The 26,571-nt window shown below is 41.0% G+C and overlaps 1 protein-coding gene across 1 annotated transcript; it reads left to right on the top strand.

Moving 5' to 3' along the window:
- On the top strand, positions 1–26,170 carry LOC148822643 (TBC1 domain family member 20). Its single transcript, XM_088929805.1, has 8 exons — positions 1–265; positions 2,042–2,227; positions 2,799–2,879; positions 4,135–4,321; positions 6,873–6,974; positions 13,721–13,862; positions 15,594–15,778; positions 20,418–26,170. Exons 1-8 carry the CDS (start codon positions 190–192, stop codon positions 20,668–20,670), a joined length of 1,212 nt encoding a protein of 403 aa, XP_088785931.1. The 5' UTR covers positions 1–189; the 3' UTR covers positions 20,671–26,170.
- The last annotated feature ends 401 nt before the right edge of the window (positions 26,171–26,571 follow it).

Below are 26,571 nucleotides of genomic sequence, written 5' to 3' on the forward strand. Positions count from 1 at the left end.
CCCTTTCAGGTTTGTCAAGGTTGGGGTAGAAGGCAATTTGCCATTGTCGGGGGACGGTTGAGGTGAAGGAAGGCTGATATGCTGATTTTTGAATGGTTCTGCTTACGTAACCTTTATTTCGTTTGTTTTATTTAAAATTATTTAAAAGTATGTGAGATCCTGGGAGATAATCTAGCGTGTCACAAGGAGATGAAGAAGGGAAAAAAACACCAGCAGAACACTGGATCCCAGGTGACTGGAAATGGAACCGTGAAGAAGCAAGGAGGTTAAAAATCGTTCATTTATTATTTTAATGTTTCATATAACCCGTGTCAAAACTGTGAATATTTTATTATCTCAGCAAAATTACGTTTTGTTTTTTTTATCTGTCATGCAAATCCGTGTTACGCTAAATTCGTCCAGTGACATAATCGGGCTGCTCTTTCAGTCTGTGCCTACGTGTAAGTGCACGTTTTCGGGCAATCGACAAAATGTGTAAATGCTTAAAATGCATAAAAGCAGCGGCAGTGTTGCAGTCGCAATCGGTGTTTTTCGGATATAAAATACTGCAGCCGTGTACAGTTTGTTTATAAAAAAAGAGTACAGTGATTTCGACCGGTAGCGTAGGGCTGTCCGTGGAATATTACCTGAATTGAGTATCCCATCTCGGTAATGAGGAGACAGATAACACGATGTTCTTTCGATGAGAATTTGCCTTCTTTCTATTGTTGCAATGAGGTATTTAATACAGAAAATTCTGTTTCATCGTATCTTGTCAGTATCACGTCAGGCTGCATGCCTAATGCAAACATCTGTACAATTGTTCCCAAAGCTGTTGGCTACTGTTTCCGTGTACACTTAGTATTTGTCTTCCCATTTAACGTAGGAATTCAACAATTAAAAAAAACACCATTAGAGGAATGTATTATTACGCTGTGAGTGGAAATCTGTAAATTAAGGTTTGGACACAATCCCAGGTTTGAGTTGCAGTCGGTTCTTCCAATTCGGATATGGAAAATAGATTAAAAGATCTGCCGTTATTCAAGCAAAGCGAATAACAAATTGTGACACACCAAAACAGAAAAATTGAGGACCACATTCCATTAGTATGAAGTCAAAATAAGACCATTCAGGCCAGATATTGAAGAAGGACAGTAATGTAAATCAGTGTTGGGTACAGGAGGAAAGTATTGATGTTGTGTCTTGATCCACCCGGAAATTAGCAGGTGACGTCAGCACGGCTGTGAATGAGCCCTAACACGGGCGCGTGCCACGGAGTGACCTCGCCTGTGTTGTGAGATGTTAATGCCATGTGCCATTAAATATTGATATTGAATTCTATGTTTCCGTGTGCTATGTTTCTGCATTGTGTCAACGTGAATGATCTTTATTATAGCAAACACCTACAGTTTTTACATCTGCGTCTGTCAGCATATTTGATCCAAGTTTTTCCTTCTCTTTTTAAGATCCTATCCGTTGTTAGTCTTCAGTGTTTAGTAATTTCTAGAAGCACACTGAGGACATCACATAGAGATGTGCATGTACTGCATCTTAAGATGTTGATAGTCCTTCAGAACGACAAAAAGAACTGGTTCCATTCAGCTGATTATAGGTATTTTCAAATTTTTTTTTATCCATCTCCCTATTTAGTTGTGATAGGATCTTCACAAAATAAGCTCCCCTGTAGGCAACTGGATTGTTGCTTTTCGCTTCAGCGTATCCAGTTCGCTGGCAGCAGATTTAAAAAATAAAAACGATCAAAGGCAAGAGGTGGCCATTTGGGTTTTTGTCTAGATCGTGTGGTTGCTGCTAGTTTTTCAATCGCTAATTCCATCCGGCATTTCTTAGAGAAAACCAACATTACTGAGTAGTTAGGACTTAAAAAAAGACTTCCTTTTCCACTGGCAGGTGAAATGTATTCACGTTGCTTGAAGGCTGCACATTTGATAGGTTTGCCACAACTTGACCCGCTAGTGAGTTCAAGTGCTACGGGTACGTCTTTTACCCCCCCCCTGAATGCCGGCCCTGAGGGGAGTCGTTTCCTTTCGGTTTCGGCGCACAGAGCACGAGTCGAAGAAGAAGCAGAAGCTGGTGGAGATCCACCGGGCCCTGAACAGCGATCCCGTTGACATCGAGACCCTGCGCAGAGCCGCCGTGAGCGAGGGGGGACTCGTGGCGGACGAGATCAGGAGGAAAGTGTGGCCCAAGCTGCTCAGCGTCAATGTGTACAATCTGCCTCCCAGACCAGGTGAGAGAGCACTGAAAACAGCACGCAGGCGTGTGTCCATGGTGGAGATTGTGTTTCAGTGTGTTCATGTGTGTAATTAAGGCAACTTAGAAAGGAAGCTGATGTTGAATTATTTATCGGCCGCTAGCATATCTCAGGTGTTAATTTCTTGTGGTCAAACGTTAATTCTCCCCAGGTGCTACAGAAGTGGAAGGCTGCGATGAACGTGCATGATTTGGATGTGTTTTTAAATGTATTGGCTGCTCTTTGTAGCTTCTGCTAGTTAATTGCCTCTAAATGAAGCGCTGTCTTGTGGTTTCTGCCACGGTTAGATGTTATTTTTTTTTTTAACTGTAAAAGTTCGGTATGGAAGTTGTGAATAAAGAGGGCGATTTCTAAAATTGTTTTCTACACAATTTGAAATGGTCAACCATAGAAACCTAGATGGCTTCCAAAGTAGAAATGGATGAATGCTCTGATGTTCAGTCATCAGTCTGTTGAGATGTATTATTGACCGGAAGAGACGTCTAATATTTTATTTTCAAATGTTATGAGCAAGAACGATAACAAAGTGGTTCTTAAATATCCCCAGGAAAAGATGTCAGAGAGAGCCACAAGGATTACAACCAGGTGCTTCTCGATGTCCGGAGGTCAATGCGACGTTTTCCAAAAGGTAATTACAATTAATTAAAACATTCCCGTAACGTCTCCCTTTTTATCTTTTGACTAGTTGTATGAAACGACTGTTTAAAAGTGACAGAGGAGCTCAGAATGGATCCCACTGTAAGAGGGTGGGATAGATATTAACAATCCCCGTGTAGTGCCACTAATCTATAGTAAACCCCATTGTTACTGCAATGTTGCAATATTATGCAATTGTTAAGGCAGAAAATTTCAATAGGAAACTGTAGAATTGTTGTTGTAAGTTTAAAAAAAATAATATTTTCTACGATTTATAAGTGCAACACCCTACTTGTATCTGAATCCACAGTGAACAAACTTCAGTATGCCCAGATTTTGGCAGCCGGAATCCTGACCTGGTCACGTACAAGTGGTTGCATTACTCCTGCCCTGGTGTCCTTGCACAGGGAAAGTTTGTTACTGCAAAAGATTTGTGACTTTCATTTAAGATCACTTTATTGGCCATATACCATTTCTTGTATTAGGAATTTGTCTTTTCACATACCCCAACTTGCTCTCCATGAGACACACAGACAGGGAGAGAAGCTTGGGGTCAGAGCGCAGGGTCAGCCATTTTTATATGGCGCCCTTGGAGCAGTTGGGGTTAAGGGCCTTGCTCAGGAGCCCAATGGAGGAGGATTTCTCTGCTGGCTGCGGGATACGAACTGGCAACCTTCCAGCCAAAGGCAGAGTTCCTTAGCCACAGAGCCACTGCCCTGCCCCAGAAGTAATAGAATCCTGTATTAGAAAGCTGACACATTGTCACAGTATAGGAGCACAAATTCATTGTTTTTAGCTACAAAAACACCTGTCTTCACAATTCTTTTCACATTCATTCTGTCCACATCAAGAAACAAGTTCTATTAGTTCCCTGCTGCTCAGTAAATCTCCACCAGTTGTACAGGTATTGGGGTAAAAGTCAACTTTGACATTGCTGCCCATTAAGTGTGGTTCACACGTTTACAGAACTCTTTTGCCTGGGGACTTTTAGAAAAGCGGTGGTTGTCCGTTCTATTTAGGGCCTGATCTGGCACCTCAGCCTCCTTCCCCAATCTGCGATTGCATCCCATTGTCCTTTGCAGAACGTACACTCGCTCAACAGATGGCAGAGGTGACAGACGAGGACTGATTATGATGTAAGGAAGGGACAGGCACCCGCTGTTCGCGGTGATGTAAAGTGCAGAGAGTCTGGTGTCCCGTGGCTCGAGCGCGGGCTCTGCCAGGCTCAGCTGTCCTCTCTCCTTCAGGGATGCGTGCCGAGCAGAGAGAGGTCCTGCAGGAGCAGCTGACTGACATCATCCTGGATGTCCTGAAGAGGAACCCTCAACTGCATTACTACCAAGGCTACCATGATATCGTGGTCACCTTCTTACTGGTCGTGGGGGAGAGAATGGCTACAGCTATGGTGGACACTTTGTCAAATCACCACCTCAGGTAAAGGGGTTCTGTCTTAATAATAATAATAATAATAATAATAATAATGATAAACTTTATTTTATATAGCACCTTTAAAGGTGGCTTCTCAAAGCGCTTTACAGAATGACAACAACAATAAATAAAAAGATAAAACACAATTACACAATTACAATATACAGAGGAGACCATGGATGGTGGTACTAAGAAAAGCAGAGGGGTAAAGAATGGAACCAGTTAAGTAAAGGCTCTTCTAAAGAAGAAGGTTTTGAGTCTGGATTTGAAGGAGTTTAGAGAAGGTGACTCTCTGATATCCTTGGGCAGGGAGTTCAAGAGCTTGGGGGCATAACAGGAGGTCCTGTCACCCATACAATGAAGATGGGCTTGGGGGGGGGACAGTTAGGAGACAAGAATTAGAAGAACAAAGGTTGCGAGGTGGGGAATAGGGCAATAATAGTTCAGACAGGTACTGAGGTGCCAAGCCATGCAGAGCCTTATAGGTGAGCATGTGGATTTTAAAGTCCACACAGAATTTAACCGGAAGCCAGTGCAAGGACTCCAGGATAGGAGTAATGTGATCATTTGCACTAGACCTGGTCAGGATTCTGGCTGCTGAGTTTTGGACATACTGCAGTTTGTTCAAAGTAGATTTATATACCCCAGCGAGTAGAACATTACAGTACAGTCTTAAGTGCGTGAGGGAGGCTTCTTCATTTTCAGCAGTTATTTTTTCATAAATGAGAAATGACTTCCTGAGATAGTTAAATGTCATTCTTTTATCCATGTATTCACTTCTTGGGGCATTCCCAAACTTTTCATTCCAGCTACTTTCTTCCTGTTTAAGTAAATATTACGAACAAGGGGATGTGAATATATAATCAAAATTCAGGTCCTGACACCAGCTGGCTTTTCAAGTACATTATGGAAAAATCACAGCTACATAGAGAACCTTAACATTTATAGACCTGTGATCTCTGGAACTATTTTTTTTCTAAAAGGGATACTTAACAAACATGGACTTTTTTCCCTATTCCAAAACCATGCTGCACTAAACAAGTACATCTGTTTAAGGCAATAGTCTCTTAATAATAATAATATAATAATATCTTTCACTTATATAGCATTTTGTTGGACAGTCCTCCACCACAACGAATGTGTAGTCCCCACCTGGATGATGCGACAGCAGCCAAAGTAGACCAGTACGCTCACCACACCAGCTCTCAGTGGGGAGGAGAACAGAGTGATGAAGCCAGTTCAGAGATGGGAATTATTAGGAGGCCATAATTAGTAGAGGCCATGGGGACATTTAGCCAGGACGCCAGGGTACTCTTTTTGAGAAACACCCTGGGATTTTTAATGACCACAGAGAGTCAGTTTTATATCTCATCCGAAGGATGGGACATAAAAGGCTAGTGTCTGTTTTTATAGTGCTCTGATTATGAAGAGATAATGAATTCTCTGGTCAGTAAAGGAGGAGTTCTCTCACATTTTACTCTTTCTGTATTCCTTTCTGGTCTAATTTTGTTTTTCTTTAATACTGATCTGGGGCATAGATTTCCTGTGTCTCATCAAGATGAGAGCTTGCTTACTAACCTCACTAGGATTGCCACTTTCTCATAATCACCAATGGAAATTGCTTGACTGTAGAGCAAAAACAGGTTTTCATTTTACTGTTCCAATGCCTTTGGAAGGCACTGTATAATGACTGAAGTGTGTTTTTCCCTCAACGGAGAGGGTAACAGATGAAACAGTTTTTTTTTTCTGATGTCAGTTGAGGATAGAAAATTCACTGCATGCAGACAAGTTAATAGTGGGGGGAAAAAAACATTGGAAAAACAATCTGCAATTTCCTTTTGACCTGCTAATTTGTGCTGCAGGTGTTGCTTCAAGCTATGCCCTAGACTGGCTAAACCGTCAGTTTTGAAATGGAGTACACAATGTCTGGGTGACAGAAGGTGTGGCCAACACAAAATGTCACGTATTCCCCAATAAATGAGTTTTCACCAAAGCTGAACTAAACGTAACAGAGCCTGCAAGCACATGGCATGTATTCCCAGTCCATCTGCAGGATTTGATCAACAAGTGCCTGTGTTAAAAAGAGATTTTGTCTGTGATGCTATTTCAATGCATGTAATGAGAATACTTCAGCAATGTTCTGAAATGATGATTCTGTGCCCACTGTGCTTGGGACTGTAATCTCCTTTCTTACTGACAGTCTTGCAGCACAACTGCAGTGCTAGGACTTACTGTCACAGCATGCATTGTTTCTTCTGACTAAGTCGGCTGTTTTGTGTAGTGATGTGGAAATAAGCAGGACGACCATCAACTGGGGAAGTATTTGTTAAATACACATTAGCTCAAGGGTAAAGGGAGCTGGTGCGATTTCATTAAAATTCCACCTTGAAGACAAACAAATTGTGGTAATTACCTTAAAATTAATGGTTTTGCTCTTCTAAAATGGATCAATGGATATTTTTCCACACTTTAATATACGCATACAGGTGTATTTAATTAAATATACGCATTTAGATGGTTACAAGATAACTGTGCATATTTTTCACTTCATTTTTAGGGATTTCATGGATCCTACGATGGATAGCACAAAGCACATATTAAATTACCTCATGCCAATCTTGGAGGAGGTTGATCCAGAGCTCCATGACTTCATGCAAAGGTATGGCTGTTTACGTTGAAACGGGAGCACCTTGTTTCTTCCTTGTCTGTAGCAAGACGTTTGCAACATGTCTGACCCCTCCACCATTTAGAAAACAAAGTTCCCGAAAATGGAGTCCATGTGTGGCAGATGGAAGTAGATCTTCCAGTGTTTTGCGAGAAACACTGAAGTATTCGTGCTTACTAGTCCCCTTAAACTCCAGTTGTTTCACAATAGCAGCTATCAGGTGAGGAAGCAGTGGGTTCTAACCTGGAATGTTGCTCCACTGCATTTTCATGAGAAAAGCAGTGGGCATATTGTAATGATACAGTAAGCTTCCATCCAGCTACATCCTGGGAAATCAGTCATACCACCTGTGGGACAATACACAATTTCAAGTGTTCAGTCCCATTTTCCAAACATTTTGTGAACCACCAGATGCTACCAGTTTGTTTTGCATTTTGTTATTATTGGATATCTAACAAAAAATAGTCAGCACTTGGTGGACATTGTAATGTTCACGAATTCTTATTCAGTACTCGAACAATTATATTTTTGAAAAGCTCTGCAGTGCTTCTCTGTATTGCGCTGTTAATTTAGATTGTTAATCTGTATTAAATTGCCATTTTGCTTTTTTCAAAGACACCATGCCAGGTAAGCAGTGCAAGCTTTAGCCTTAATCTGCCTCCACATCCCATTTTCTTTTCCACGGATCCCCTGTAGGATCACCATCAGGGATTTGTGAACTAGAGGTTGGGAACCACCAGAATAGGACATGAACTCTTCAGTCTGCCATTAGGAAAGGTTGGAGGAAACCCTCAATGCCACAGTGAAGCCATATCACATTCGCTTTTTCTCTGTAAAAGGGAACCGTGCGCAAAATATCGCATATTGTTCAAACCAGACAGGCTAGCATCCCCTAGATGAAGTTTAAAACATGCTACCTTTTGCAAAGATAGTCCAAGATATGAAATACTGAGCCCTTTTTCCCCAATTGTTTTGGTTTTTCAGTTTGATTTTTACTTTGTGTTGTAAACAGAAATATGTCTGTTCCATGTCCTTTAGAATGGATTGCAGCGAGGTCATCGTGTTAATACAGAAACACTCTACAGGATCAAGTCAAGACTGAGAAACCTTTACAACCATATCTCTAAAACAACCCCTATCCTTGACTGTTTTAATCGTAAAAAAAATGAACGAACATGATTAAAACGTATAGCTAGATTACATATTGACGGTATTTAATCTCCCCGAATGTTAATAAGGCTGTGTAGCCAGTCACACGATGAGTTTTAGAGTATTGCAATCGGACATGGGCAGATATTGCTAACTGTTTAACTCCTCTGAAGTCACTTTAGGTTTTCTTTCCTGATGCTCCCTGTGGTACGATGAGGATTTGTGCTTTGTACAAAACAGAGCTGTAGGCTTGAAAATGTGGGTCTGTCAGCTGTGCAGCTTTTTTAAACGTCCAGGAAGAAGAATTATCAGCTTATATACAAGCGTTTTCTTTGGCACTTAAAGTAAAGCGATTGTAGGCCTCTTTCCTTTGACTTTTGTGACTGATGTTCTTATCATGATGACATTTTATTTTCTGCAACACAATTTGTTTTAAACTTATACATCTGCACCATGTCAGTCTGCACTGTGTGCTCAAATTATTGGAATCTGTGGTGATCAATGGCACAGAAGATCAGTAGCTGTTTACAAAGTGTTTGAAAGTGGATGGACAAGAATTGCCGGAATCGCATATAGATACCATAAGGCACTGAACAGTGCAGTAACATAAAAGATGAAAATTCACAAACAGCCTTATCCACTTCAGGGTTGCTTAAGCCTATTCTGGCAAGCAAGTGGGGCAAGTAGGGATACGCGCTGGACGTGACGCCAGACTCTCTCAGGGCACTCACAGACACAGACGCAAACACGCACACACTCACATCAGGGCCTGTTTTTGCACAAGCCAATTAACCTGCAAGTAGGTCTTTGGACCTAATCACGGGGAGAACTTACAAACTCCACACAGATAGCATCCCAGGTCTGGAATTGAACCCGGGGCCCCAGCACTAGGCTCACCACTACATTGCTGCTGTGTCACCCTACCCGTTTATTAGCATGAGTAAGACATACTTTATGCAACGGGACATAATTGCAAAGTGAAAACAGCCTTTTCACCCTTATAAAATTTGTTTTCTGCTTCTCGTGGTTTCCTAGAGCGCTGCAGAAGGATAATACAGATACAGTTTTCAGCAAATGAAATGCTGAATGAGTCATGTTCTGCAATTACATTCTATTATGCAATGTTGTTCTGTTCTGAGTTTCAGATGTATAATCGTCTTGGAGAGATTCTTGACAATATTGAGATATTATCACCTCAAGTTAGAAATCTGGGTTGGAATTTCCTTGATTCAGGACTGATTTTTAATTCTCGCATTTTCAGTGATGCAATGGAGCAGCAGGCTGGATTTCAAGCTTGCAGCTTGTTCTCATCAATCAGATTTTCTGCAAAATAAGACAGTGTATTAAGGATCATAATAAGAAGCAGTATAACTTTCTAATAATCTGAGCATAGAAGCTAAGCAAGGCTGGACCTGGTCAGTACTACACCATTAGGGAAAACCTTCAGAGTAACCCAGTTTGCTATTGCAAGTGGTATAGATGGACCAGTAGGTGGCGCTTTGCCCTCTGTTCCCAATTTACCAAGCCATTGCACCAGTATGGGATGATGTGGTTTTGGGGTGTCGTCTATCAGATGAGATACTAAATTTAATTGTTTATTACTAGCAGATTAGACATCCAAAGTTGCCTTTTTCCAAAGAGTAGGGATGTTATTACAGTTGACCTCACTAAACTGCACTTTGGGCTTGTACACAATGACCTTTCTAAATTTACCCCTTTAACTCAGTTGGTAAAGCAGTTTCTCATGACTTTACCTAAACTTGTACATTGCGGGGCTCATGCTGCATGGTGTGGCACTTCAGTGAATGATGATGTGGGTCTCCTATGTGTGAAAAGCACTTTGAAATGTTTTGAGCTTATATAGACACAAGGAATTATAATTGACAAAATTCTTTGAGTTGTGGTATCGGCTGTTTAAAGTCCTGGCTTACCTGAAACTGAGAAAGCTTTTGTTGTTTGTGTAATTGATTACCAGAAGAGCTACTCTGTAACTGATGTACCAGACAAGTTGGCTAATCGCATCCGAATGTGAGCAGCTTGCATCCTGATGAAATCTAAAATGAGAAGCCATGTGATCCTTACCTTTATTGTGCTGGCTGCCTGTACGATATGGGTTTGATTCTAAGATTTATGATTAAGTGTTAAAAAAGCAGTAAATAGCTGTACTTGTTCATATTTAAATAACCTGTGTTTTGCTTATTCTTCAGGCCATGCTCTGTACAATACTTAGCTCACCCTGAGTGACAGAGGTTTCTCCTCTAGTATATAATGGCTGTGTAATGTCTCCATGCAGTTGAGATTTTGTGCCAGTGACCTTTTTGAAGCTCAATTTACAAATAATTAAAACAAATGGGGGAAAAACTCAATCAGTAGTCATAATTTTATTCTAGTTCAGGTGGGTAGCTGCGTCAGCATGCGTAGGCTGCAAAGGAACATGTAATAGGTTTATTCCATGCTGAAAAGAGAAGAAAGAAAACACAATGTTTTGGCTAATTTTAGATGTTTCATAAAAATATTGCTTTTGTCATTCTTTTTTATTTCCTGTCAAGTTTTTGTTGTAAATAGTACTTACTCTCGTATTACCGAGAAACAAGTAGTGACTAGAATAGTCGTTTGCAAAGAATTGTTCATTTTTGATGAGACATTTATGCATAATGTATTAGACGTGTTTTTGCCATTTCAACTTGTATTTCTCCTGAAAAATAAATATTTGAAAAAATCTTAAGGAATACTTCTGAGCAAGTGAAATATTAAAACTGGTGCAAAAACTTATTTTTAGAATGCGATTAGCTGCATTCAGCTCCAACAAATGCAGAAGCCCTGATGGCTTATATCTTAATACACATAGGACAAATAACTTTATTTGAACAAATCATCATTACTGCTTCACACTAAATGGGTGCAATGTCAATCATGTCCTCTATACAGGGAGTTTTGTTCATATTTTTGCTTCATGTGTAGTATGTCTGTAAAGTGCAGGATGCAAGTCTGTCTCGGGATATTAATTACAGTAGATCAAAAGTAACAGATATAGAGAAAATCCATTCTATCGATCTCCTCTTTTGTACTTCCTCCTCCTTGCTCCTGAGTTTGCAAGGCTGATGAAATGTGAGAAGGGGGGCAAAACCGAAACTTTTGCAGTAAATTAATACAGTAAACTTCCTGTTTATCAGGTACTTTTTCCACCTCTTGTATGTGCATAATTGATTACCTGACAGAAAATACACTTCTGCACGCTATAATTGGGAAGTCTTCAGTTTTTATCTGTCTCAACACTCTGTACTACTTGAAAGAAGCTGTCGGCAGTCAAGGGAACATATAAATAGTGTTGTCGCTGTGTTTGCTATCTCAGTGTCACACCCCCTTCTAATAATTGGCATTTGCATTTACTTTTTATATTGACATGTCAGGTAGGCCTAAATGCATCATTTTTGAATGGAAACATCAGCGTCTTTCCAGTAAAATGGTGCTATTGGTGTTTCTTTCCCCCAAAGAAACATAACCCAATATTTTTTCTTGATTTGACCTGTATCAAGCTGTTTGTTTTGAGCTGTTTCAATTCCATGTAGACCAAAGGTTTGGCGAAGCTAAAAGCTAACCACTTTATCCAATTCAAGGCTACGGAGGGGAGCAGGAGCTTGTCCTGGCAAGGTTTCGGGTGCAAGGCAGGGTTCACCCTGGACAGGACGCCAGCCCATCGCAGGGCAGTCACAGACACAGACACGCACACACTCACATCACATTAGGGCCAATTTTCCCAGGAGCTAATTAATCTACCAGTATGTCTTCCTCCAAAGCAACCGAAGGAAACCCACATGATCACAGGGAGAACATACAGACTCCTAACAGACGGCAAATCAGGTTTGAAATTGAACCCAGGCATCCTGCTGCCCTTGGAGAAGCTAGCGGATGATAAATTGTGAAAACCCATTCATTGTTCAAAATGATAAACTATAATTGACGGCTTTTAAAGCTTAAAATGAGGTCAATATGAATGAAAGGCTAAGCTGAATAAAGGTAGACGTTTTCCTTTTTTCAGTTTATGGTACGTACCAAAATCTGTCCGTTTTAAAACCTAAAAGTGTTACAAATATACACGCCAAATCGGATTTATTTTCACAAAAATAACTCCAAAAGCCTGTTGGCTCGTTGTCTGAATGTGTACATGTACTTTTGGTGGTTGGTGGCGTTTCAGGTGCGTGCAGCTTCGGCTGCACCGAGCATCACAGTAAGTTATTTTTAATCGCGGGACATTTAAAATTTAGAGAAGAAGAGTGTCTCCATAAATAATGAATGTGTGCATCATGGGAGCCCGAGGGAGGTTTACATACTGCTGTCTGGTCTGAGTAGCACAAACACAGGAAAAATGTGACTGTCGGTATAAGTGCTGCTGTTTCACTTTGTGCCTAGTATATTAGTTGTGCTGCTGTAGTTCTACTGCTCATCCCGGAATGAGGGCAGAGAAAGATGCATTGTCTATAACTGCAGTCATAAGAGAGCAGGTAACAGGTTCCCCTGCCAAGCCGAATGGTGCAGAGCTTCTCCGAGGTCCTGTGAGCTGCCACACTTGGCTGCCTGTGGTTTATGAGGCCAAAGTGACAGAGCACAGGCCTGGGGAAGTGTAGGGAGCTGCAGGATCTTGTCCTTGGGCTGTAATAAAGTTGAGAGGAAGAAATTACTCATCCTAACATGGGGGGTGGGGGTTGGAGGAAAAAAGACATCAAAGTCTTTTATCACCATGTTGCCACTTTCATTCAGAATCATTGCTGACCGAAAGCCAGTCTGTCTCAGTTCAGGTCCCAGCAGACGGATATCCGCATCATAAGTGACACTGTTGTCAGCAGTTTCACAGTCAAGTCAAGGACTGTGCTGTTGCTCTCTCTCCGATGGGAGAGCCTGGGAGGCAGGAGTCCGCGTTGGATAAGCAGCAAAGAAGAAAATCTTTTTTTTTTTTACAGAGCTAGGTAGTTGTTTTTACACCATGCTCTATCCTTTATACACCCCCCAAAAAAAAAATAAAACAGATACGAGGCACGTGTCTGCCAGGCTTGTCATCCAACCCACAGTTTTCATGCTGTTCATTCCCGGTGAGGGTCATGGCCCAAACTCTTCAGTAGCTGTTAAAATGAAACTTTTATTATAGGAGTTTTAAATTCATTCGGCAGTTTCATTGCCTTCGAAAACCACTTTAAGATGTCAGGCTTCATTTTGTACTAATTGACTGGCCCTCCAGCACCACGGTATTGGTATAAACAGCTGGGTTTTGCGCTGTGAATATCAATGGCGAGACTCCATTGCTAATGTATGCTGTACCTGTAGCTGGGTGAATGCCGTTTCGCTTCAGGGCACAGAAGTGTTTCATCTGAGGAGTTTTTTTTTTTAAGCGTTTCAATGAAGAAAATATTGAGCCTATTTTTTCTTCTCGAAGTCGAGTAGCATTTTAAAGGTTTCTGAAGTCCCGTCTGCGAAACAAGCCCCAACCTAATTGGAAACTATGTTTAATTAATACCTTACCCTAATAAAAATTGATTTTTTTTTGTTCAGTTTCCCCTCACTAGTGCCCTTGTGGTGGTCTGTTTTGGCTCCTGCAGGGCAGAGGTGGGCACAATCTTTGCGCTGAGTTGGCTGATCACCTGGTACGGGCATGTTCTGTCGGATTTCCGGCACGTTCTCAGGCTCTACGACTTCTTCCTGGCTTCCCATCCCCTAATGGCGATCTACTTTGCTGCGGTGGTAAGAATCCAGGTTTCCTTTCTACCAACCCCGTTTGCACCCCAGTAATTTTCTGAATCTAATGGGCTTTCTGGTGTGAGGGCTCTTTTAGCTTCCACTAAAAGTGGTATGAGGGCTTAGGAAAAGCACATTGCCTAGGAATGAGTATTCGTAGCCACACTGTTATTGTTACATGAAGCAAAGGTTTCTCAAATGGTTTTATACCCATTTGGAAGAATTATTTATATTACATGTATGGTTTATATCACGACCTCGTGTTTATATGACACTCGCATAGTATTCATCCTATGCGAACCAAACATAAGTGTTAAAGAGCCTTTTCCATCCTTTTCTTCTGACTTGGCAAAAGCTGCCTATTTTGTAATGGCAGGCCTGTAGTTAAGAAATGTACTCCTTGTTCAGATTAAGTACTTAAATTATTTTGACTTATTTGGTCTTAGCTTAAATAGAATTTTTTATTTTGTTACTTTCATAGCAATCAATATTGAATTTGTAGGCAACCTGTCATGAATTTAAGTTTGCAGGACTGGAAAAATTACCTATTATTGTTACTTAGGTGTCAGTTTGTATTCAGTGCTGCATTATGTTTGTGGGATGTATTGTGTTTGGGAGCTCATTTATGAACGATCTGAAGAGGTATCAAGAGTTTTGCTGTCATCTGTCTGCAGTCACTTTTCCGACTGTAGTTCCTGTGATTATATTTTCATCTTTTTGTCTTCTTCAAGAAAATGCCCAAGAACGATACATTTTTTTCAGTATTTTTCTTATTGTAAGCCTAACTCCTATTTGTTTTTAATATGAAAAGAACAACAGTGATACCAAGAAGTGTCAGTATTTTAAATATTTAATTTATTACTTCCAGTAGGTAGCTGTGTTTATTATTATGTACCATTAAGGAGTTTGTTTCGCCTTACACTTATGATTATAACTTTCTGCCTTCAATAATAATTATGCATCCCATTATTTTTTTTCTGTCTTCAATTTGTCTAGTTCGTGCAAAGCAACTGAGTTACTCCTCAAGTTTTCAAAAACTAGTTTTAATCTGGTATAAGAAAGGGAAAATTGAAGTTATGCTTTGACGTTTGTGCTGTTTGAAGTTGTATTTTGCCTCCATTATGTTTTCAACAACAAGGCATCTTTAAAAGAAAAGGGAAGGATTTAAATAAAACTTTTCATTACTTTCTGTTTTTGTTCTCACGTCACGAGGGAGTCTCGAGCACTTTGTTGTAGACCGGTTAATTAAAGAACTATAATGAACTCACTAGAGGTTTGTGTGGAAGACTTTTGCTGTTTGAGCAAGATTAGTTTAAATTGCTCCTTTCTTCTTTCCCATAAGCGTATTCCCCTTCAGATATGGGGTGGAAACCTGAAGGGGCACTCTGGTGTTTGAAGTTTGGATAACAAAGACTCTGGAAAATGTAGCATGGTTGTCAACAGTATAAAATAGTGACGGGAATTTCCAAAGCTTTTTGCTCCGTGGTAAAATTCAGTCCTGGTTCAGCTGTGTGTGAGCTGTTTAGAAGTACAGATCTGGCTGGAGATGATATGACGCTGAAATATTGTTTTCACTCAACTCATTTTCTGTTTTTGAGACGAACAATGTGGAAACGTCTAGCTTGGAACGTTGTCCTATAACTTAAAGCTTACGAAGTGATGTGGCAGAGGGAGACAAAAGACATACTGCAGCATATTCCTGCATCTCCTCCACCTCTCCCCTCTCCCCTGTTCCAGATAGTTCTTTACAGAGAGAAGGAAGTGAAGAGCTGTGACTGTGACATGGCCAGCGTCCACCACCTCCTGTCCCAGATCCCCCAGAACCTCCCTTACGAGGAGCTCATCTCCACTGCACAGGAGCTCTTCACTCGTTACCCTCCAGTAGTGCTCGCCAAGAAGGCTGCCCTTCAGCCCCGCGAGAGGTAAGAGAGAGGAGATACGTGTGGAAACTGAGCCGTGTCTCCTGAAGCATTTTAAAACATGCGTACTGTAAATCACACCGGTGTAGAAAGTCATCTTTTCCTGGACTCAGGAAGGTCACTTGACCGGAATGCTTTGTTTGCAAGTACCTAATAGCTTTCTCTAAGTGTAGTACATCTTGGCGATTTCAAGTACAGGTGTCCTTTTTATGGATCCTGACATTCCTACATGAACCTGTCTCTGTATCAATGAAAAAAGAAGGGTTTAAGCGTTGCTTGTTGCGTTCCTCCCTCATTTGGAATGTATCCAGATTTCCTCTCGCTGCTGCTCGGAGTGACACATCGCTCGGGAGATCAGGGCTGATGGGACGTCACCCGGTCCGTTCGCGCAGTCACCCTCCGGTACATTAGAGGGCGCTCTATCACCTGAGTGGCCCGAATTAGATTTCATCAGGCGGATATCATTGGTATTCAGTCGCTTCAAGCTCTGTAGAGTGGTTTAGTGGCAGAGCAATTTGAAAGGGAGGTTTGATGTTTTATCCACTTGGCTGAAGGACAGACAGCCCGGCTATGAGGGCAAAGCTCACAGAAACCCTCCAGGTAGGACTATACCAAGGGACTGCTGCAGGGCTGGCGAGGAAGCAGAGGGAGGGATGTGAAATGACACGTACTAGAAAAAGGTTGTGCCCTTTGCCTGCAGTTCTAAATTGTTGGAGTGTTCGTCCTCTTTCTCATACTTTTATGGAAAGTTAAAATTCATGGTCAGCGTGTCTGGATCTCCTATAGCCTCCTCATGCAGTGTGATGGATTAAGGATGGTCAGCTATAATGAACTCCCTGGACACTTTAAAAATATTTAACTAAGAAGAAAAATTGGATCATTGTCAGATCAGTCTGGTGCAGTAGGCCTCTTTGTTATATATTTAGTTTCAGGTATTCACTGTGCAGGTTCTACATAAGTGATGGCGTAACTGCTTAGTAAGATGTACCCAGAATCGAAGAATTCAGCACTAATCCCAACTGCTGACTGTGATGCTGTAGAGGCGCCAAATCCAGGCAAGGTAGCAGTGCAAAGGCACTGTGAAGTAGATTTCTGTCCAGAAGGATATGATAAGTGGTTTTATTTAAGGTAGGCAAGTGCGGCTGATCTAGTATAATCGATTGAGAGCCGCTCTTGTTTGTGCAGACCGCCGTGAGGGGCCAGTAATGTTTCGATAAAGGACTTGTGAACTCTGAACACAGGCTCTCGTGTCCTGGAATGCTCATTCTGAGGCATGACGCACACTGTTTGGCACCTTAAATTAACTTCAGAAATTAAACAAACAGCATCTGCGGAGCAAAACGGAAAACCTAGATTTAGTTAGAGTTAATCCTAATTTGTCAGGGAACTGGAGTTAAATACACTGGCATTCTCATTTTTATTTGAAAATTAAGTCAATCCGAAAAATAATCAGCGGCTAGAAAGAGTTTTCAGGAGAGTGTGCAATATTTTTAAGGAAAAGCTGAAGTTGCACGACTGACACGAGACTGGTCTTTTCCCCCCAGCATTTTGTGATCGTTCTCCATTAGCTTGTCCTATCAGAATGTCATTTCTCCAGAAGGTGGGGCTGTTGAGCATGAAATCACAGGCTGAGATCCACCGCAGCTGATGCCTTTTAGAGGTGTTGTAATGCAACAGTCGAATGTCCTGCCTGTCTCCATCTGCATCCTTTCCGCCTAAACATTGCCTGTCAGTCTGGAGATTGAATTTGTAGATCTCATTTCCTAGAAGGGAAAAGAGTTTTGGGATGTTGTTCACATGTGCTCACGCACAAAAAAACCCCCAACACATTGCCCTCCAAAAGATCAGTAGTTTTGTTCAACTACGGTCCAGGAGAAGCAAAATAAAGCAGATACAGGCCAATATATACAATGCCTATGAGGAGACAGTGGTGAAATAAAGTGCATTTAACAATTGGGGTTACTTCAGGCTTTCATTTGTAGCCTTTTCAGAGTTAAAGGGACTCCAGGCCCCTTATGGGGGCAGCTACCTCATGCAATAAATAAGACCTGTCCCTGGGTAATTATGTGCATGCCTAATTTTGCATAAATTACATTCCCCCTCAGCATCTGCGGCCTCGCGGGGCTGGCACTCCACAGCAGGGGTGCCGGGGCCCGTGTGCTCTCATTGTTTGTTGGAGGTGATGAAATGAGCATGCATGAAGCTTTAACCTTCCTCTCCATTGTGCTGCCTGACCTGAAAGTGTAGTGCAGTGGAGGGAATAATGCCTTCTACATTCACCCCAATGGTCATTATTAGCAGCAGTATTCATGTCTCTGCACAGTTCGTTCACGAACGCTAATGTTTGGCCGGCAATATATACAATATTACAACAGACGTCATTTTGTTTTTTTTGTCTAGCTGGTGTTGCAGGTGAGGCTAATGTTCAGCGATGTAGATTCTAGATTCTAAAACGGGTGTTGGCCGTACAGATGAATTGCATTAAGTATTACAGCCCAGGTCCATCCTTTTGCAGTGCGAATCGGTATCAAGAGCAGCAGGACTGTAAAAATATGATTACCGACAGGATTTGGGGTGGATGACTTTGTCATTGTCTGGCGTCATCCCGGCAGATCTGTGATTTATTTTGTTTCCTCGGGCTGGACTTAATCGGGGGCAAGACGACGTGTTGCTGCTCGGTAGCCACGTTGTAAAAAAGAATGAATAATGTGGATGTCAGTTTTCTTTTTTCCCAGTGTTTTCTGATGATTCTTATCCCTTTTTTTTCCCCCTCCACGTACCTAATATGGCTTGTTTTTCATATCAGTCAGATATAGCCCCGAAACAGAAAATGGGTTTCTAAGGTACAGAAAGGAAGGGGTGGATAGTAGATAAGCCTGCACATCCATTAGGTTAGAAATGAAGCTCTCTGAAGGTCAGGCAACACTTGAACAAGGTCTTCTCACTCCACAAGGTCAAGTGCAGCTGTGCTTCCGGACAACAGCTGAGGTTTTCTGTACGATAGTGGTAGTCCCATTGTACAGCCAGCCTCTGCATTGCAATCTAATCTACATCTCCCCCTTCACAGCAAACATATTTATTTCCTCAAGGCCCAGATGACAGTCGCTTGCAGATTGCTTTCAGTTGCTCTGGCGTCCCAGTCAGCTGTACTTTGTTTCCCGCGGAATTTGTGCTGAGTCGGATTCGGTGGAGATGGCGCGGCCGCTTCGAATGCATGCACAGATATCCCGATCCTGCAGGACACGTTTCCCCCTGCTGTTGCCCTTTTGCCAATGACCTCTATCCCTCGGGAGTCCCATGCGGACATGACCTTTTCGAAATACCGCCAAGTTGAGCCGTCTTGGTCACTGAAGCTCCTGCCAAAAGCGCCCACCCCAACATTTACCCCTCTTTCAGAGTCAGTGAGGTCTCCCTCCAGATGTGTTCAACATTTGTATCCATGACTTTTACAATGCTGGGATTGTATTTGCTTAATGAATGCCACATCTCTGTGGAATCCCTTGATTTTAATATACTTGGTGTCCCTCATTTACCCAAGTGTCTTCATTTTTGTCCCAAACCTGTTCACCGTGATTTATGGGGGCAGAATGTTTAATTATTTTGTGTTTTAAACTTTTACACATCAACGTTTAAACTTGTTGTGGAGCTATCTATATAACTAATAGCTGTGCAACTTTAGAGCTAGATCCAAACGAGCTGAAAACAATGAACTGGATGTCTCATTAAAACATGTAGTTTGTTTTCAAAGACACTGAGCCTATATATTTTTAGTTTTGTGTGTGCTTTTTTATTTTTAAAAGCTCTCTCTGGCTAAATCATTAGCATACCAAAAGAGGCACTGCTATAGCTAATTGCATTAAACTTTCACTCTCGTGTTTATAGTCTCTGGAGAAATAAATTAGTCTGGAATTATGACCCTAATTCACGGACAACAAACTCACCTTTATCTGTTATGACACAATCTGTTTTCGTTATGTACTGCATGCTGTGGTTACAAGTGAATCCAAGCTCTAATTCCAGATTATAATAGGGGTAATATGGGCAGCACGGTTTCGAAGTGGTTAGCACTGTTCTGTGGTTAGTGGTTAGTTCTGGAGCCCTGCGTTCAATTCTGGGAGTGCTATCTGTGTGGAGTTTGTACGTTCTCCTCATGTTTGCATGGGTTTCCTATGGGTGCTCCAGTTTCCTCCCACAGTCCAAAGACATACTTACAGGTTAACTGGCTTCTGGGAGAACTGCCCCTGGTGTGAGTGAGTGTGTCTGTCTGCCTTGTGATAGACCGGTGTCCCGTCCAGGACGAATCGTGCGTTTCACTAATTTGCTTGCCACTTTAGGGTCTGGAAATAAGTGGATAAAGCAGTTAGAAAAATGGATGGAAAATAGGTTAGGTAGCGAAAATAAGTTCCCATTTGAAGAAAATTATTTGTTTTTATAGTGTATGCAGGAATATGAATAAACAAGCCAAAGGTATCAAGTAGTGGATATCTTCATCACAGTCTAAAACGGAGCTCCATCCTGATTCAGTTTAAATGACGTCACTTTAAGAAAGAAGCACCATGTGCTGTTCTTTCCATGCTGCTGAACGACATGGCTTTTCTGGCTGTTTCTCAGTGCCTCCTCTTTCCCTTTTCTCTTTCCTCAGCATCACCATTAGCTCCTTCAAAGACTTCCAAATGGCCACCCTCCAGCAGCGGCCCGACACCGTCCTGCGACAGCAGCTCCGGGACAGGGCCTCGTCCGAGCTGGCTGTCCCGGAGGAGGTGGCGCCCGCAGGAACGAGCCAGCTGGTCAAAATGGCCGTGTGGGGCATCTCGGCCACGCTGGGGGCCGCCGCGCTGGCTGTCGCGCAGACTGCTCTGGACTGGGCCCCGGAGTTCCTACTCCAGCTCTTTTGAACCCCTGTGCCCCCGCGCGGCGGGGAGGGGCAGTGCGTGGTGCCAAATCATGTGACGCGTCTACGTGTGTTTTATTTATTCGCTGAGTTTTATACGTCTGTCTGGTACTATCACAGCAGAAAAGGGTAAGAACGTAATTTCTGGGATAAAAAGAACACTTAATGTATTCCTATCAGCGGTACATCCAAGCAAATGCGCAAGGAGCTGAACTGCAGGAACCAAGTTTGGAATTTAAAAAAAAAAACTTTATTGCCCATATTTTTGATAAATGTAAAGTGCATTCACATACAAGACCAATTCAAGAACCACTTTCCGTTTCGGTCAAAAGTTCTATCTTATTTATCTGTCAAAGGAGGCATTTTTCGGATGAAATTAAAAAAAAAGCCACTTTGATTAAAAAAAAGGGTCTTGTAAGTTTGTTGCACTGATGTTATCGCCTTGAAAATTCATTCTTTAACTTGACTGAGTGTTGGTGAGGAAAAAGCCACTTGTCTGTTTCTAAGGGATGCCTCAGGTTTTGGACTTATCTGTCTTCACTCGCACATAAGGAGAGCAGTGTAAGCCTGACATTCTGTTTCCTAACTGCTCTGAACCTTTGTGTGACTGCAGGAACCCAAAAAGAAAGTCAAAGAACAAGACTTCAATTACCACTGTCAGTCATATCTGGAAACACGGCTCTGTGTCTCAAAAAGGCACAGGGCAAGTTGCTACAAACTCCCTGGAAACAATTTTTTCCTTTTAGATAGGAGCCCATTACAGACTGTATTTTAGGATTTTTGAGAACGGCATTTTAAGATATGAGTGGTGCTGTAAAGAGCATACTCTTCAGATAAAATGTCTGATTGCTGGGGCTCATTTCCAGATTTATAAGCAGTACAATAGTACATGGTGCAGAGATATTGTTAAAAACTTTTCAAACAATATTTTGCCTGACTGGTACAGCACTTATAACTTAATCCTGATGTCGGCCAGCTCTCTGCCAAAAGGAAATGAAAAATTGTGCACAGATGTGTGGGGCTCTATTGGGTTAATGTGGTTTATTGACCGAGTTTTGCAAAGTCAGGATACCCAAAGCCATCATTAGGACAGCCTAGCCTGATCTAGAAAAGAGAATCTCTTTTCTGCCAGAGAGCAGAAAAACATTGTTAATATTTGCCTGTTATTAAGACTTTAGATTTGTTCAACAAACTGTTCTTACTCCATCCTACCCCAAAATAATGCTGGATTTTCATGTGTGTCTTTGAAGTCAAGCATATTAATACTTTGAAATGAATGTTCGATTTATATGAAGGAACAAAATGGGATATCCTTAATACAGATAAAGCGAAATACGTTCATTGTATTTATAATTATTTAGGCAAAATAGTTAATATAAAAATAGTTATATATTTTATATATGGACATTATTATCATGTTGTTATTGTGCACCAGAGAACCAATTGTTACAACATTTTTCTTCTTAGTACTTGAGAGTTAAGACAGATATTACAAATACATTGTAGTTCCTCCCAAAAAGCAATATTTCCTACTTACAATAGTTACGGTATATTTGTAGGAAGGTTTAATTAAATGAAATATCAATGTACAGTATATTATAGATGCTGCTACCATATAGCAACCTTTAAAGCGGGTGTACATTTTTGTCTTGGTATGGAACAATAGTTCTTCACTTATCATTTTCTTTGGAATCACTATTGATTTGCATTTTCTTGAACATACTAGGACAGCTGTTTTGTACTTTTGAGAAACATTGACTATGCCATTATTACACTATTGCCATCTAACTTTGTAAATGTCAGCATTGTTTAAAACCTTTTCTTTGGAAAATACACTAAAGTCTTGTGCACACCATCGGTATCTAATCCAACCTCTCTGTATGTTTTTGTGAGTAACTTAAGAGGATGAAAACTGGACAAATTTCTTGTGTGGGAATAGATCAGTCTGCGATGGACTGGTGTCCCATCCAGGGTGTACCCTGCCTGGGGACCTATTGCTTACTGGGATCAGCTCTGGTTCCCCCATGACCCTCAACTGGATGAAGTGGTCAGAAAATGGATGGAAGGAATAGATCAGTCAAAACTCACATCTTTCCTTTATTTATATATATGCTAATGATTTAGGACTACAGAGGTATTAAGTTACACTGTATAGAAAAGGTTTTCTAAAAAGGTGTCTTCTAAAACGACGCCATACATTTTAAATGCTGACCTTGTAATCAGCATTTATGTTAATGTAAGTAACACTATTGTTTTCCGTCAATTAATGAAGATACCAAGATTTGCCTACCTCAGTTTTAAAGCAACCTGTACTATTGATACTTTCATAGTATGAATTAGACTAATCACTTTAAAGACTTGAAGACTAAATAAATCTTCCAGGAAAGAGCAAGGTCTTATGCTGAACTGCATTGATCAAAGTCCTATTAGAAAGGTTAGTGAAAAGTCTAAGTATGTTGCTTAAAAATCTAATGTCCTCCATGTATTTAAAAGGGAAGTAGAAGATGTAGAAATCATATCAACTCTCTAGATTATTAGGTAACTTGGTCGGGGTGCTTGCTCATTTGTGGTACAATTATTAGAATGCTAGTTCAGGCACTCCTGTGCTGGAAAATGCCTGCCAAACTCTCATCTTTGTTTTTTTAGCTGCCTTATTGTTCTGAATCCCTGCACTAAAATGCAGAAGACTTGAAGCAGGACAGCTTTCTGTGCAATGTTCCCATACGCGCACAGGTTATGAAATCGGCGCACATAAGAAATTGAACTGCGCACAAAAAAAAAATCCCCAAAAATATGACAATAATAAAACAAACACGGTCGTCAATTGAAAAATGATAAATTGACCACATGAGACTGGCTGCGAGAGGCCCAACTTGGCTGTGTGCATTATTATTGCTACTTGATAATCGATATCTATGCTTTCGTAGTCTTGAACCTCACTGCTCATGCTCACTCGACAGTCTCTAAGACTGGGCTCGTTGAATCGCTGTCCCAGTCTTTTGGATCTGTATGCTTCTATGAGAATGACTATCTTAACAAAAAATAAATTCAGGTTTACAATTTTACATGCACTCCATTTAGTGCGCACATGTTTTTGTCACTGGGGGAAAAAATGCACGACTCGGAACTTTTTGCGCACACAGGCCATTAACAATTAGAGGGAACATTGCTTCTGGGTGGTGCAATTGCTGCATAGTGAAGGAGCAGCTCAGGCGCTAGTGCTTTAGGGTGCCGACTGGGGCTACAGCACCCCCCTCGCTGCTGGCGGGGGACGGTCACTCCCCGGGAGTGAGAGACCGGGGGGCTGTGCTCACGTGTGACCGGCGTGACGGAGATCGCCAGCTCGGCGGTGTGCGCGGCTTGTTATAGAGGGATCGGCAGCTGTAGCGGGGGTCTGTCGCTTTATTTTATTTTATGTTTTGCGGTGGGTGCTTGTGCCAAGCAGCTGTGCCAAAGCGCAGACGCGCTTTGAGAGGGAGAAGTGAAAGGAGGGACACGCCAAGAGCAAAACAAGAGATTGACAGAGATGTGGAAGAAGCTCAATTCATCTGGACAAAGCAGGGAGATGAATTAAAGTGTAGATTGTGCAAGTGAAGCATGAGCAACAGCTGAATTCAAATATGCTTTCATAAACAGTGGATTCTACACGCCATAGCAGTATTAGCTGAGAATTTGTGATTAAATGTTTTTTTTTGTAATCTATGCTGACATTATTAACTGACTTTGTGACACCATTTTGGTAGATGCCCGTTTTCAAATGGCTTCCTATTTGTAAAATTATCATTTTAGTTCCGTTTTGATATTTTAAGCTGATTTAGTTAGGGGTTGTGGAAAATGTCCTTGAAATCTATACTGTACTACGATTATATTGATCAGTTTGTATACATGAAGAATAAACTTTGATAGCAGCCTTTTATTGTACAAAAAATGTATGTGTTGTTTAACAGCTGCAGTATACTACAATCATGCCTTCAAGATAAACCTGTTTGTTAATAATTTACAGAAAACAATCCTTGCTGAAGAGGAAAAGGTACTTTAAGGTAAAAAATATATATATAATAGAAGTATACAGAAGCTTCCAGACTTCTATGAGCAAGTTTGTCTAAAATATGCTTTAACTGCTTTTATAATTAATGAACTTCATTAAGTAGACTGTCATGTACTGTATTGTAGATAGCACATCTGGTTAAGTTAAGCATTAAAAGCTTTTAAAAAAATGAGAATGCATGTTTCTTTGGTAGGAAGGTGGTGTGGATTGGAAGATTATTAGGTCAATCTACAAGGTCAGACAGTAATTCAGTAGTCCTTTTGGAAAATAAACTGGGGCATTATGCCTGTATAATGTTCTTAGAAATGAAATTCTGAAGTGTCTCCAAATAACAAAGGAGAAGATTAATATTAATATCCCAAGCAGTTCTCTTTTAGTTCATGAGCGTACAGAGGTAGGTTAGCTTCGAACTCTCAGAAATAGTTCATAGAGGGTTAATTGATTAAATTAAATTTATCCTCTCTGTCCGTAATATTTAAGTATTAATAATGAAAAATGGCTGTTAAGTGTTCCCATTCGCACGTAGGAAATGAGCTATAGTTAATTGGCCCCTGTGCTCTTTAAACATTTATAATGGGCTGCAAAGCTGGCTGTCGCATACCGTACTGGCTGCACGTTTGATCACTTTCTGTCACTGAGGTGAAGCTCAGAGTGGGAACTGAAAAAGACAGGGTTAAAGAAACAACCTTGAGAATGTGGTTTGCATAGGTGTTTGCAAAACGCCCTTTCTTATCGTTTATGCAATGTCATTGAAGACAAGTGTAACGTCTATGTATGGAACAACTACCCTGAGATGCAGCAATTTACATTATCAGAGCTATATATAGTCACTGTTTGGATCAAATCCATAAAAAGCTAACACCAATACAGTAGGTAAAGATAGTTTTTCTGTCCCTCTGCTGAACAAACTGCATAGTCTGCAAAATTAAAGTGAAGGAAAAGACCCCTTTCTCTCTTCTGAACTCTTAGTGGAGGTTCTCTATTGTGACTGATTTTGTATCTTTTGATACAGTAAATGTCATTAAGCCTTAGTCATCTGTATAGGCCATTTGTAGAAAGATAATTTTAAAAGATTTTGCACCACATGGTCCAAAAGGAATCTGCTCGGCGCTGTCTAACTGTTAAACTGTAATGTTAAGTAGGTTTGTAAGGCTTCTGCTTGCCTTTGTTTAAATCTGTAAAAGATTCAAACAGTGGATGAATTAAAGAAACCCAGCTCATGATTTAAAAATGATACTGTGATTTCATATAACTTCACTGCCTTGTACATGTAAACCGTTATCTTAAAAAGGTTTTAAAGATGGCACAAATGTGAGACAGTGTAAAAATGTGAATAATTGCTTAATTTGAAGAAAAGTTCACAAGTGTCACATAAATGTCTCTCATTTTTGATTCCTTTAGGTTGTTTTTTTTTATTGGGTTTTCTTTCAATAAATATGTGCTGTTCGGCTCACAGTGATAGCAGTTTTATTTGTCTGATTGTTATGGACTCACATTTGAACTGGAATCTACCCACATCTGAAACATTTCTTCATTCAAAGGCAGTGAAAAGCATACTCATATCTTCCAAGATTGTACAGTGCCTTGGAAGACCTTTGCCCTAACAGTGATAGGTATATTAGTGCGGGATTCTGGTGCACTGTGAAAGGTTATAAAGGACTAATAGCAGTGGTCATAGTGATGAACATGTACTGTACTCAAGCGAAGCCGCTGTGAGAAATTCTGACATGAGCACTGAAGCAATTGAAAGAATGACAGGCCCTCCCAACCAGGGGCAGAAGGCATTCTGAATTCTGATTCTGCTCAAACTTTTAATTTCTCTCGTATCCAACAATTAATTATTTTAAGGGTTTACTG

This window comes from Atractosteus spatula, chromosome 12 (assembly GCF_055471065.1).
Source record: "Atractosteus spatula isolate fAtrSpa1 chromosome 12, fAtrSpa1.hap1, whole genome shotgun sequence".
Classification (NCBI taxonomy): Eukaryota; Metazoa; Chordata; class Actinopteri; order Semionotiformes; family Lepisosteidae; genus Atractosteus; species Atractosteus spatula.